This window comes from Marmota flaviventris, chromosome 3 (assembly GCF_047511675.1).
Source record: "Marmota flaviventris isolate mMarFla1 chromosome 3, mMarFla1.hap1, whole genome shotgun sequence".
In the NCBI taxonomy this organism is placed as follows: Eukaryota; Metazoa; Chordata; class Mammalia; order Rodentia; family Sciuridae; genus Marmota; species Marmota flaviventris.
The window spans coordinates 152,083,830-152,099,018 of record NC_092500.1 but is presented as its reverse complement, the minus strand read 5'-3'; the positions used below and the strand labels follow the sequence as shown (position 1 = coordinate 152,099,018).

Genomic DNA, 15,189 nt, shown 5'->3' with positions numbered 1-15,189 from the left:
TTGTGACCATTTTATTTCCTTTTTCGATAAACTGTAGTATACACTTGTTTATATTTACAAAGTCATGGCTTTTCACAGAAATTACATGCATGTACAAATATGCTCAATGAAACCCATTATTCTAAATAATTAACATGCAGTAATAAAAATAAATAAAATTTCAGTTTTCAAATAATTGAGATATTTAATATGTTGAGTTTTCCAATTAACATGAGATTTCTTCATTTGCTTAGATCTTCTTTTCTTCTTTCACCACCATTTTGAAATTTTTAACTTAAAAATTCAAGACATATTTAGTGAAGTTTCTATCTAACTAATTCGTTTTCTTAGGAATAGTTATTAATGGTATTTTACTTTAATTCTGATTTTCACATTTTTATTATCTAGAAATGTTATTCATTTTTTTCTGTTGCTACTTTACCTTGTACTTTGTATGTATTTTGTTTTGATTTTTTTTTTGTCATATAATTTGAGGTTTTATATGTAAACTAATTTGGCATCAGCAAACATACATAGTTTTTTTTTTTTACTTCTTTCATTCCAATATGTATGCTTTTTGTTTCTTTTTCTTACCTCATTTTCAGGGAAAATTTTGGCACAACATTCAATAACAGTGCCAGAAAGGGCATCCTGCCTTTTTTCTAATTTTAGAGGAAAATTCAGTTTCTCATCATTTATATGATGTTATTTGTAGGTTGTGTGTGTATGTTGAATTTGTGAGGTTGAAGAAGTTCCCATCTATTTCTAATTCCCTAAGAACTGTTATCAAGAATAAATGTTGTATTTTATTGAACACTATTTCTGTGTCAATTGGTACCATTATATCATTCTTCTTCTTTAGCCTATTAATTGATTTTCAAATGTTGATTCAGGCTTGCATAACTTGGATAAATGTCACTTGGGGTGGCATACAATCCTTTTTAGGCATGGATGGATTCGACTTCTTAGTATTTTAGTGAGAATTGTGTCTTAATTCATAATGGATATTATTTGCTAGTCTTTTATAACTTGCCATCCACAGGGAATTGTTTTCTTCTGTTTTTATTACTTTTGTCAGTCTTATAAGTTTGTTCATTTTATTATTTTCATTTTTCAATTTCTTTATTGTTTTTCCTGTTTAGTTTCATTTATTTCTGTGTCTGTCTTGATTATTTCCTTCCATTGGTTGTCTGAGTTTTCCAGGCTTTTTTCCCTCTAATTTTTTTAAGTTGAGAATTTAGATTATTGGTGAGATATTTTTTTCATTTTAGTGTGAGCATTATTTAGTGATATCGGTGGCTAACAGACACTACTATTTTTTTTTTGTCTTGCTTTGTTTAAGTTGTTGAAATCTTTGGATCCCATTTTAATTTATTCATATCAGTTTTGAGTTTATAACTTTGTTTATATCACTTAATGATTGCTCTAAATATGTGATTCTATCTTATCATACCATACTGGCATTAATGTTAACATTTAAAAGGCAGCACTGAAATTTTTACTTAGTTTTCTTTTTTCTCCCTGTTGTCTCCTTTTTTGTAAAATATGTTATTTTTTTAGAGCAGTTATTGGTTCATAGCAAATTTGTGAGAAGAGTATGGAGTATTCTTACAGCCGTTTCCTTTCATACTGAAGAGCATCTCATTCTAACATTACTATCTCAGAGTGTTATATTTGTTACAATTAACCTATATTGACATATCATTATCAACCAACACAGTTTACATTAGGGTTTACTCTTGATGTCATTCATTCTATGAGTTTTGATTACGGTATATGTACTCACCACTACAGTATCATCCAGAATAGTTTCACCTTACTAAAAACTTCCTGTGCCTGCCTATTCATTCTACTCTGCCATCAAACCTCTGGCATCCACTCATTATTTTGTATTACTCATGATATTGCCTTTTTCAGAACATTAGGTAATTTGAATCATAGAGTATATAGACTTTCAGTTTGGTTTCTTTCATTTAATAATATTCATTTAGTTTCTTCTTTGTTTTTTCATGGTTTGGTAGCTCATTTCTTTCTGGATCTAAAGAATATTGACAATCAACTTCATTTCATTCACCAACCGGGGGACATCTTTGCTGCCTCTTAGTTTTAATAATTATGAATAAGGGTAGCATACACAAGTGTGCACAGGTATTTGTGTGGATACAAGTTTTCAACTCATTTGGGTAAATAGCAAAGAATATGATAGCTAGAGTGCATGGTAAGTGAATGTTTAGTTTGGATTGGTTTTCTAAGTTTCTTTCTCCAGAAGATTTGTGATTGTTCAAATGTTGATTTTGTGTCCTCCTACTCTGCTGAACTTAACAGCTCTAGAAGTCTTTAGGAGGAATCTTACGGTTGCAATGTATATAAAAATAGGAAAGTTTAGTGTCTCCAGATTTATAAAATTTGTTTGTCTTTGTACTTGGAATTGGATGCAGGAGTTTTCTACCCCTCAGCTACATCCCCAATCCCTTTTAACACAAGTTCTTGCTAACTTGCCAACACTGGCCTTGAATTTGCAATCCCCTTCCTTTAGCTTCCTAAATAGCTGGGATTACAGGCATGTGCCAACATGTTTAGCCATCTCCACCTTTGTTTTTCATTCTCAACATTTATTTAATAAGACTGATTTGTCTATTCAAGGTCTTTTGTGATTCCATATGAATTTCAGAATATTTTTTCCTATTTCTATAAAAATGCTATTGGCATTTTTGTGGCTTGCACTGAGTTTGTGGTGCTATGGGTAGAATGGACATTTTAATTATATTATGTATTCCAATTAATGAACACAAGATGTCTTTCCATTTGTTTGTGTGTTCTTTAGTTTATTCATTAAAGTTTTGTACTTTTCAGGGTAAAGTCTTTACCTCCTTCATTTATTCCTAAGCATTTATTATTTTTAGTGCTATTGTAACTAGAACTTTATTTTGTATTTATTTTTCAGGTATTTCATTGTGAGCATATAGAAACATAACTGATACTTGAATATTATGTGTAGATTTCGTATCCTTCAACTTTATTGAATTCATTTATTCTGTTTATTAAATTAAATATTTAGAGCTTTCTAGATATAAAGTAATATGATCTTCAAATAAAAATTTTGCTTCTTCCATTCTTATTTGGATGGAATTTATTTATTTAGTATTTTCAACTTAAGTTCAATAGTGTGCAAAACAATCAACACTTACTGCTTCCTTGATGCTGTTAGTTTTCAAAATTTGCTTCTATTCATATTCTGTATTCATTGATGTATTTAATTATACTGATTTTTAATATTTTTTTACAAAATTGTCTTATACTAGAATAAAAAGTCAATTATCACCATCATTATGTTATTATAGCGTTATGTATTTGTTTATATAGTTATCTTTACCAGTGACTTTATTATCTTTTATACTATAGAATTAATGTGTTGTGTCTCATCATTTCAGTTTAAGTAAATCCCTTTAGCATTCCTATATAATTCTTGTCTTGTGAAGGAAAACTCCCTCAGCTGTTATTTTTGTGAGAGAGTCTTTATCTCTTCTTTATGATTGAAGAACAGTAGTCCTGGGCACAGTATTTTTCTTAGTTCATTTTCTGTTGTTATAACAATATCTGAGACAAGGTAACGTATAAACAAAGGAAATTTATGTCTTATAATTTGATGGGCTGGAAAATTTGAAGTCAAAGGACTACATTGGTAAAACCCTTCTGGTTAGTTGTGCCCAAGGTACCCTGAGGTAGTAGAGGACAGCAAAGAACAAACGTGATAAAGAAATTCACTTTTATAATAAGGCCTCTCCCTTAATAATTTATTAATCCATCAACACATGTGTGGCTTAATAGCTATGCCCCCATGAGTCCTTTACCTCCCTAAGGTTCCACCTTGAAATACCACTAACATGTGCTTTTAAAGATTGTTTCCTAAACTCACAACTAATGATACTGCTATAGTATCACTGTTTGTAGAGGACAAACAGTGATATTATAGCAGTATGATTAGTTGTGAGTTTTTCACTTTCAAGACTATGAACATATCCATCCTGCTCTCTTTGGGGGCTACAATGTTACTGCTGAAAATCTGCTGATAGTCTCATGGATAGTCCTTTATGTATGATAAAGTCACTTTTCTCTTGATGCTTTGAAAATCTTTGTTATTGACTATTTTATGTCTTTGTGTATACTTTTTTAGGTTCATCTCATCATGAAATCTTTCGGGTTTTGTTGTTATGCGTATTTAGTTCCTTCCCCAGATTTGGGAAATTTTTTAGCTAGTATTTATTTGAATAAGATTTCTGGTCCTTTTTCTTTCTCTAATCCTTCTGGGATTCCCATAGTGCATATATTGGTCCTGTTTATTTTTTTTTCCACAAATTCCTCAAGCTTTCTGTTTTTTTTTTATTCCTTTTTATTTTTCTCCTCTGACTAGTTAATCTCCAATGATGTATCTTCAAGTTTGTTAATCCATTTCTTCTGCTTGATCTAGCCTGGTAATGAATCTCTTCAGTGAATTTTGCAGTGTGATTATGGTGTTCTTTAGCTCATAATTTTTGATGTATTTTAATATCTTGTATTTTTGTTGAAATTCTTACATTTTTCATGCATTATTTTCCAGATTTTAATAATCATCTTTATAATTATTGTTTGAATTCTCTAGGAGATAAATGTTATATCTTCATTTCATTAGGATTTATTTCTGGAGATTTATCTTTTATCATTGTTGGGAATATTTTTGTCTGTTTTTTCATTTTCTTTGACTGTGTTGACCTCTTGCATAAACAAAGGAGCCATCTTTCTCAGTCTTCACAGACTGTTTTTGTACATTAAAATACTCCCATCAGTCATTTTGGCCAGAAATTTCATAGTCCTCTCACACTTTCATGCTAGCCCAATGGGCTGTCCTAGTTCTTTGCAGCCCCCAAACATCTGTGATATATTAGGTCTTCTCAGTGACTGGGAGAAGCAAGACTGAAACCAGTATCTTGGGAAGCCCCAAGCAATGTTGGGTTACCGCTAGCCTTGTCCAACTCTTTCCTTCTTCAGCTTGGATCTCAGGTTTTACACTCTTATTGTGTGATTAGCTGTGAGGAGGGCAATAGTTACTGTCATCCTAAATCAACGTCTCAGTTCTCATTAGCCCTGGGTGGCTAGATTATGCCTAGTTCTGCCAGCACTCTGAGATAAGAAAGTTATAAGCCAGTGTTTAAGGAAATCCCCATAAATATTTGATCATTGGATGAACAGAGCAACTCTCCTTCCCTAGAGAAAAGCTGAAATCTGATGTTTTTGCCTGATCATTCTGTCCTGGCCCAGAGTTGAAGCTGTTATAACAGCCAATCCAAAACCATGTTTCTTTTCCCTCAGGAAAAGAACATTATGCTAGTTCCATGAGAACAAAGAGACAGGCAAGATAAAGCTAGTTCAATGGGGAGTCCCAAGGAATTTGGCACTTTGAATTCATGAACAACAACTTTTTATTCCCAGAGGAAAGTTAGGAGCTCAAATATTTTTCTCCTGACTCTTGATGACCTTGGATGAGGCTATGTTATGACTACATCCCACGTTTCTGTCTCGATTCTCCCACAGTTGGCTAGATTGTGCTAGTCCCATCAGCATTCCAAGGCTGGAAGATGAAAGCCAGTTCTCTGGAAAGCAGCCACTGTGAAGCTGGGAAGCTGATTTCATGGAGAATCATGGGATTTTGAAATCTATTCCTGATCATTTGGTATTGTGCTAGGTGAAGGAATTTAAAGAGAACATGTTCAAAAAATCCCTCAGCTTTGAAGCTGGTTTGTATTCTCCTGGGGTACAGTAACCTCTCGATTACTTCTGGACTTCTCACAAAGGGAAACTGAATTTTTGCTGAATTGGTGTGTTTGTATGGTAGGGGCAGTTAGGGGGGCTTCCTACTTTCAATTTTGTTGATGTCATTCTATATCTGGACCATTTTATTTGGTTTAAGATATGACTCAAGAAACACAGTAATACTACTTAAATCTTTGAATTTAAGAAACAGTTGCCCTTTTTATGTTTAGAATGTACATTCTGCCCTGCTTTTGTCAGCTGAGTCAAAAATACCTGTTTAATTTTAAGAGCTCTTTCAATACCATTCTTGTGTATTTTGTTTTTCTGACTCTGGGGTCAAGGTCAATCATAACTGTTCCCTCTGGAAGTAGAAGGTTCTACACCTTCCAATTATACCTTGTATAACTGGGTCACTTTCAGGCCTAGAGATGGGAGGATCAGAAGTCACCTGGCTTTTATCTTCTTAAGTCACTTGGTGGAGGGCATGGAGACGTCAGATTTCCTTATGTTTCTGCTATGGCTAATTTGGACTGCCCTCCTGTGCCCTCATTGTGGAACACAGGTCCGTGTCCTAGCTAAGATATTTTCTGCTATTTTTGAATATGGACTGACCAGCTGCTTACCTGGCTACTAAAGAGTATTAAACCCACCTTAATCAACATTAAGTTTATGTTGCCTCTGTACCATGCTCACCACTACACTAGTTGTGGAATTTGTTTGAGGAAAGCTTGCTAAGTTTTTGAGATTGCTACTGTGTAAGTATTGGTACATATGTGTGTCCTGGCTCTAGAGCACATGCTAGGGTCATTCACTAAGTATTTTTTCAGATTTTTTCATTCTCATTTGGCTAGAGCAAGAAAACTTGTCTTAAGATTTCTTTTCTTGTCAATGCCTCATGGAGATACTATATTAAGACATCTCCAACATACTGGATATAATAGAAATGTAAAATCAAAACACAAGCAACTCACCGTGTTGTCAGTCAAGTCCAGAGTTCTCTTGTCAGCCTGTCTGTTTCTTTTCAGAGTCTGTTTGTTGTTATTTGTTGAATTATTCCCGTAGCATCTAGCTGTATTTAGAGGGAAGATTCAGGCAATGGGAGTTGGGGGGGTCCCAACCCCCATATCAATTTGTGTCAGAACCTGAGTCCACCATAGGTCCTGAAAAATGTTATTTTTAAAAAATATATCAAGTATAAATGCTTTTTGAGTAACATATCACTTCAAAGAAAAATCACAATCAAGTCAAGCAGTCTATGTTATGGAAGTATTAAGCCAAGCATTTTAGGAGATACTAACATTTGTAAAAATATCAAAGAGGCTCTTGAATATCTTCCAGTCTGAAAATGCTAGTAAAGAGAAGAAGGTAAGGAAGAGGAAATAAAACTAACTAAATATTGTGTTCCAGAGAAGTATATAGGAACTATCTGTTATGGGATGAATGGTATGTTCCCCCAAAATATACATGTTGAAAACATAACTCCTAATATGATGGTATGAGAATGCAGGCCATGAGAAACAATTAGGCCATGAAGATGAAGTCACCATGAATTTGATTACTACCCATACAAGGACAGACAAGAGAGAGTCTTCTTTTACTCTCTCATCTTCACCTGAGGAGATAGTAGTAAGGTGGTCATGTGCAAACAAAGAGGTAGGCCCTTACCAGACACTGAATCTGCCTGTACTATGATCTTGGACTTCCAGAACTGTGAGAAACAATTGAGAGATGCTGTTGTTCAATTATCTATTGTACCTAAACTGGCTAACATATAAATAGGTATGAGTACATATTTATGTAGATATAAATAGGTATGGGTACTTCTCTAACAAATGCTTAAAAATGTTGAGGCAGATTTAGAACCAAGTGATGAGTAGAGGCTAGAAAATTTTTCATGTGCATGATAAAACAGCTGATATTGCACTTGCCCGATTCTTTTTTGTTTTCATCTACTGTTTTTTTTCCCCTACATTTAATTTGTTGCATTATAGTTGCACACAATGATGGGATTTATTGTTAGATATTTGTACATGCACACAATATAACAATAAAATTTGGCTAATATCACTCCCCAGCCCTCATACCTCCTTCCCTGTCTCTCAGCCCCTGGTGTCTTTCCTCGATTAATCTATGAAGAGAATTTTTTCTTTTTCACTGTAGCAGGTGTTATTGAGTGTTTTGCATGTTTTTTTAAAATTTGTTCTAATTAGTTATATCTGACAGTAGAATGCACTCTGATACAACATATATAGATGGAGTATAATTTCTCATTTTGGTTGTACAAGATATAGAATCCTACTGGTGGTATAGTTATATATGTATACAGGGTAAGGATGTCTCATTCTAATATCCTTCCTACCCCCATAGCTCCTCCCATTCATTTACTCCCCTCTACATAAAGTAACTATTCTTTCATAGCCCCACACCCATACTGTGAATTAGCATCCACATATCAGAGAAAACATTCAGTCTTTGGTTTTTTGGGATTGGTATATTTCACTTAGCATGATACTCTCCAGCTCCATCCATTTACTGGCAAATGTCATAATTTCATTCTTCTTTAAATCTGAGTAATATTCCATTGCACATATATACCACATTTTATTTATCCATTCATATGTTGAATGTCACCCAGTTTCCTTTAATATTTTAGCTATTGTGAGTTGAGCTGCTATAAACATTGATATGGCTGCATTACTGTAGTATGCTTATTTTAAGTCCTTTGGATATAAATGAAGGAGTGAGATAGCTGGGTCAAATGGTGTTCTATTCTAAGTTTTCTGAGGAATCTCCATACTGCTTTCCATAATGGTTGTGACCATTTATAGTCCCACCAGAAATGTATAAGTGTACTGTTTCCCCCACATCCTCATCAACATTTATTGTTGCTTGTATTCTTGATAATTACCAATCTGAATGGGGTGAGATGAAATCTTAGAGTAGTTTTGATTTGCATTTCTCTAGTTGCTAGAGATGTTGAACATTTTCTCATATATTTGTTGATTGGTTGTGTTTCTTCTTTTGTGAAGGGTCTGTTCATTTCCTTAGCCCATTTTTAATTGGTTTTTCTTTTTTTGGTGTTAAGTTTTTTGAGTTCTTTATATATCTTGGAGATTAATGCCCTATCTGGGGTGCATGTAGTAAAGATTTTCTCCCATTATGTAGGCTCTCTCTTCATGTTATTAATTGTTTCCTTTGCTGAGAAGAAAGCTTTTTAGTTTGAATACATCCCATTTATTGATTCTCGATTTTACTTCTTGCGCTTTCGTAGTCTTATTAAGAAAGTCACTTCCTAAGCCCACATGGTAGAGATTTAGGCCTAGTTTCTCTTCTATTAGGTTCAGGGTCTCTATTCGTAGTGCCTAAGTCTTTGATCACATTGAGGTGAGTTTTGTGCAGGGTGAGAGGAGTTTAATTACTTTTTGTTACACCAATTTTCCTATCACCATTTGGTAGATAGGCTTTTTTTTTTCTACAGTGACTGTTTTTGGTGACTTTTTCTAGCATGAGATAACCGTATTTAATTGGGTTTGTCTCTGTGTCTTCTCTTTTGTACCACTGGTCTAACTGTCTGTTTTGGTGCCAATTCCATGCTGTTTTTGTTACTATTGTTCTGTGGTATAGTTTAAGTTCTGGTATTGTTATGCCTCCTGCTTTACTTTTCTTGCTAGGATTTCTTTGGCTATTCTAGGTCTCTTATATTTCCAAATGAATTTTATATTGCTTTTTATGAAGATAATTTTAAAGGCAATTCTGTTTAGGGTTAAAAGAACAAAGGAAGGGCTACAGAGAAAGTCTCTTTAGAGAAAAGAGTAAATCTCCTTTATCTGTGAAATCCATATCAATGGATTCAAAGGATTGTGAATCAATAGTGTTTGAAAAACTTTATGATGATACCTAACATGTACAGACCTTTTTTCTTGTCATTGTTCCCTATAAAATATAGCACAAGAACTATTTACACAGAATTTACTTTGTACTAGGTAAGTATTATAAGAAATCTAGGGATAATTTAAAGTATGCAGGAGAATGTGTACAGTTTATATTGGAATAACATATCAATCTATATAAGGGGCTTAAACATCTATTTGGTATTTTTGGAAGGTCATAAAATGAGCTCCCAATGGATACCAAAAGACAACTGCATATCAGTAATCATAAACAAAGCATTGGTAGAAATACTGATGGTAAAAAACACTGTGATGAAGTTTCAGATTGACATTTGGAAATGCTATTGAGAGCTAGATTTTAAAAAGGCCATCTTTTATATAAATTGGAAGAGAATTTGGAAGAAATGTTTTGTATCATTGTGTTTTTGTGCAAGGTGGTACTAGTAAGTGACAAAATTGTTTATTTAGATGAGGAGAGCTCTAAGAAAAATATTGAAGGAGTGACTTGATTCTTTCTGACAGCTTATATTAATACGCAAAGGGGAAAAAAGAAGGGTTAATTGTTATGTTAAAAGAACACAGAATTTAAAAGATTTGAAAAATTCCCATCCACCTTAACAACAGAGAAAGTGTTCAGAAGTGTACACTAAGGATGTGGTGCATACACAACTTGGTAAGGAAAATTAGTGTGAGTGGGAACAACAGACTTAATCTCAACAAAATCCAGAAGTAGAGATGGAATTTAAAACTGGAAACACTGTCAGCTGAGACTAAAATGTATAGAGATGAAGGAACAGGATAAAGGAAGAGAGGGTACCTCAATGAGCTTAATAGTAATGGTGATACCCAGTGGGTCTGGAAGTCAGAAAATTGAGCCCAAGAGGATTATTTCAACCTTTAAGATCACATGCAGTTTGGTGTTTTAGGCATTGGACTTCCAGGGTGAAGTCACCACTTACTTCATTTCTGTTTCTTCCTTTTGAAAAGGGAAAGTATATACAGTATCTAACCTGCCATTATATTTTGGAAGCATACAACTTGTTTGGTTTCACAGGTTTACAATGGGGATTAATCTTACTTCAGGGTGAATTGTATCTTGAACCTCATCCTTATGTGATTTATATGATATTTACATGAGATTCTTGGCTTTAGACTTTACTATTGATATTGAAATTAGTTAAAATTGGGGGGCTTATTAAGTGCGAGTATAACTAAATTAAAAAAGAGAAAATTGAAGGGACAGAAAGATAAAATTCCAGTGAGAGAACATAGTGGGATAAAAAGGTGTGAGAGGTAAGACAATGGAGAGGAATCTTAGATTTGGAAGTGTATGCTACACAGGGCTAAGAAATCTGAACCACAGGGCCTGAAGAAGATTTCTTGATGTCTTTATCTCTAGGACAATGTGTTAGTCATGGTTTTCTAGAGGAACAGAATCAACAGGAAGTATGATTATAAAAGGGGGATTTATCAGGTTGGCTTATGCAGCCAGAAGCTGGATAGACCACAGTGGCCATCTGCAGGCTGGAGAACTGGAAGAACAAGTAACTGCACAGTCCAAGAAGCTGAAGCCCCAGAACAAGAGGGATCAGCAGTACTACCCTAGTCCAAGACTGAAGGCTTCCAGAGAACCACTGGCAGAGTCTACTTTGTAAGAGTGAAGAAATGAGAGTCTTATATCCTCAGAGGATAACAGCATCAATCAAGAACCCATTCAAGAAGAATCAAGCTTGCATCTGCTGGGGCTTCTGGTTCTTCCAACATTTATTCTATCCAAGCCATCATCCTATTTGACTGTGCTGCAGATGCTTAGGGATGGTCTCCATTTCAGTTGGCTATCCCACATGCCAATCATTTCTAGACACACCCTCATTAACACACCCATAAACCTCCTAATCATGGGCATCTCTTAATGCAATCAAGTTGACAATTCAAAATAACCATTACAGACAATAACTGGCTCAGTATTTAAATTCTAAGCACAATTTATATTAACTACATATTTTTAATTTTGCAGTTTAGAGAAGAATTATGAATATTTACCAAAAACATTAAATAATTTTTGACATAAAATAAATTTTGACAATATATTTTGCCCAGTATGTCTTTATAATTGTTTAAAGAATTATTTTTTAAAAACTGACAAAAAAGACATACTAGGAACAATATCCAAATTATTTTGCTATACTGTGTGCATGCACAAATATATAACAATGAATCCCAGTATAATACAACTGTAATACACCAATAAAATATAGAAAAAATTAAATATGAACTATTCTGCACAAAAATACTTTAGGGTTGTTGATATATAATAAATATATTGTGCATAAAGAAGAACATAAATTCAGTGATTTTAATGCTGTAAACTGAGTTTTTGTGCATCCTCCAAATTCATCATTTTATCCCAACCACCAATGTAATGATATTAGCAGGTGGAGATTTGGGTAGGTAATTAGCTCATGAAGCTAGAGTCCCCATGAATAGGATTAGAACACTTATAAGAACAGACAGAAGAACATGTTCTATTGCTCCCTGCTCTTAAACATGTAAGGTTCGGAAAAAAGAGGGCATTTAAAAACCAGGAAGCAGGTATTCACTAGACACTATCTGCCATTGTCTTGATCTTGTGCTTGTCAGCCTTGAGAATAGTAAGAAATAAATTTGTGTTCTTTAAACCACTGAGTATATGATATTCTATTATAATATTCTTATTTGCTTTAAATAGTACTATAGAAAAATATTTAAAGATGATGTAAGAGTGGCTTTCAAAAAGACCTATTCATGCTTATGTTAATTCAACCCTTATAAACTGGAATCCTTCAAGCATTCTAAGATGTATGGTCATCTTGTACTTGAGATCCTTAGATTTTAACTAATTATTGTGGGATTATTCATATTTATTCATGTATCCAGAGAATAGTATATTGAATTAATATTTGTTCATCATCCACATCACTTTTATTGCACTTCTTTTTCCCTCTAATTCACCAACCTCCATACACTGTTGTTTTTGTTTTGTTTTGTTTACAGGTCTGCAGTTGTGATGGTTCAACCCTGATAATTCCTTGATGACCAACACAGTGCAATGACCATTTCAGATGAAGGAGCACACCAACTGCAAATTCAATCTTGTTTTTATCTCATTAGGACCAATAACTCTGTAATAGTGATTTCTTAATCACTAGAATTTAAGACTCATCAAATATGAAGATATTTTTCTTGCTACATTGGCTTGGGGTATTTCAGTTCTATCCTGGATTCACCCAGGCTGAGCACCCCCAATATCACAGCCCCCCAGAGGTAGTGATTCCTTTGAAGGTAACTGGCACTACTAAAGGATTGAAGCATGCAGGTTGGCTCTCTTATAGCCTGCATTTTGGGAGCCAGAGACACATTATCCATATCAAGGCCAAGAAACACTTGCTGTCCAAACACCTACCAGTGTTCACCTACACAGCCCAAGGTTCTCTATTTGAGGATCAACCTTTTATCCAGAATGACTGCTATTATCATGGTTATGTGGAGGGGGACCCAGAATCCCTGGTTTCCCTCAGTGCTTGTTCTGGAGGCTTTCAAGGAATGTTACAGATAAACAACATTGCTTATGAAATCATGCCCAAGGAGTTTTCTACCTCATTTGAACATCTGGTTTATAAAATGGACAATGAGGAGACAGAATTCCTAACAAGAAGATCTGGCTTTATGCAAGATGAAATAGCATGCAAACTAGACTTTCAAGAGATTGATAATTTCACTGTGAAGCAGAATTCTTATGTGAGATGGTGGACTGATGTGTGGTATGTTAGATTAGCAGTGGTAGTGGATCATACCTTATACCTTCATTTTCAAAGTAATATATCCAAGATACAGGAGCAAATATTTATTACTACAAATGTAGTGGATTCCATTTATGATGATATAGATGTTAATGTATTATTACTTGGTATTGAGGTCTGGACTGAAGTAAACTATATTGTAGTAGATGACATACAGAAATCTCTGTCAGCATTTAGTCAATGGAAGGCAAAAAGCCTTTCTCCTCATCTATCACATGATGCTGTGCATCTTTACATAAATTCAAGATTAGGTGGACAACCTGGTAAAGCCTACATGCATGGTATATGTACAAAGAGATACAACTGTATAATTGCTACTCATCTAAACAAATCCTTGAATGAGTTTGCAATCAATGCAGCCCATGAGCTAGGTCATCTTTTAGGTATGTTTCATGATGCTGATATATGTGAATGTGGGCAAAAGTCATGTATAATGGGTCAGGATAAGGATTTTGCAACAAAGTTCAGCAACTGCAGTTATTCTGAGTTTTGGAAAATGACTGTACAAAACCAAAACTGTGCACGCAACTATGTTCAGACAAAAGATATGTCGAAGCGCTGTGGGAATGGAATTGTTGAAGAAGAGGAGGAGTGTGACTGTGGACCTTTACAATATTGTGCAAAAGATGCCTGCTGTCTCTCAAACTGTACTCTGAGTAAGGGGTCTACTTGTGCTTTTGGACTTTGTTGCAAAGACTGCATGTTCTTGCCTGCAGGTGAAGTGTGTAGAAAACAGGTCAATGAATGTGATCTTCCAGAGTGGTGCAATGGGACATCCCATAAATGTCCAGAGGATGTACATATGCAAGACGGAAATCTCTGTAACGACAGGGCCTACTGTCATGATAAAAGATGCAATGACCGCAATAAACAGTGCAAGGATATTTTTGGCCACACAGCAACGAATGCAAATTTGAATTGTTATGAGAAAATGAATACTCGAGGTGACCGCTTTGGTCACTGTGGCACGCATCGATCTACATACATAAAATGTAACATTCCAGACATCCTGTGTGGGAGACTTCAGTGTGAGAATGTGACTCTAATTCCCTCTTTGGGAGACCATTCTAGTGTGCACAGTACTCAGTTCAATGGCATCACCTGCTGGGGAACTGACTTCCATTTGGGGATGTCCATACCTGATATTGGTGAAGTGAAAGATGGCACAGAATGTGGTCCAGAACGTATCTGCTTGCATAGAAAGTGTGTCCCTATGTCTCATTTAAAAAGTGATTGTTCGGTTAAGACCTGTAACATGAGGGGTATCTGCAATAGTAAACATCATTGCCATTGCAATGATAACTGGGCCCCACCTGACTGCAAGGAAGAGGGTAGTGGAGGCAGTGTTGATAGTGGCCCACCCCCTAAGAGATAGGAAGGAAAATGTATTCACCCATCAAAATGGGACATCATTCTCTTGTGACCTTTTCTTATGTTTTACTTTTTGGTTTTATTACATACAAAAATATAGAAGAAAAAAGGGAAAAAATATCCAGTCTTATGAAACAACAAAGTATTCAGACTCAACAATAAGAAGAAAAACAAATCTTGAGATTAAAATTGAAAAGAATTTACAAAATGTTCAGACTCGATATCAGAAATAAAAATGAAGTGTTGAAATTAAAAATAAGAGACATAAAATGTTAACAGTCAATATGTGAAAGAAAAAAAATCATTCTTAATCTGGGAAAAAA

The 15,189-nt window shown here is 34.6% G+C and overlaps 1 protein-coding gene across 1 annotated transcript; it reads left to right on the top strand.

The window, feature by feature from the left end:
- Positions 1 to 12,863: 12,863 nt before the first annotated feature.
- Positions 12,864 to 14,870, top strand: LOC114085647 (disintegrin and metalloproteinase domain-containing protein 29-like). The gene has a single exon (XM_027926821.3). The coding sequence runs from the start codon at positions 12,864 to 12,866 to the stop codon at positions 14,868 to 14,870; it is 2,007 nt and encodes a 668-aa protein (XP_027782622.2).
- Positions 14,871 to 15,189: the final 319 nt, after the last annotated feature.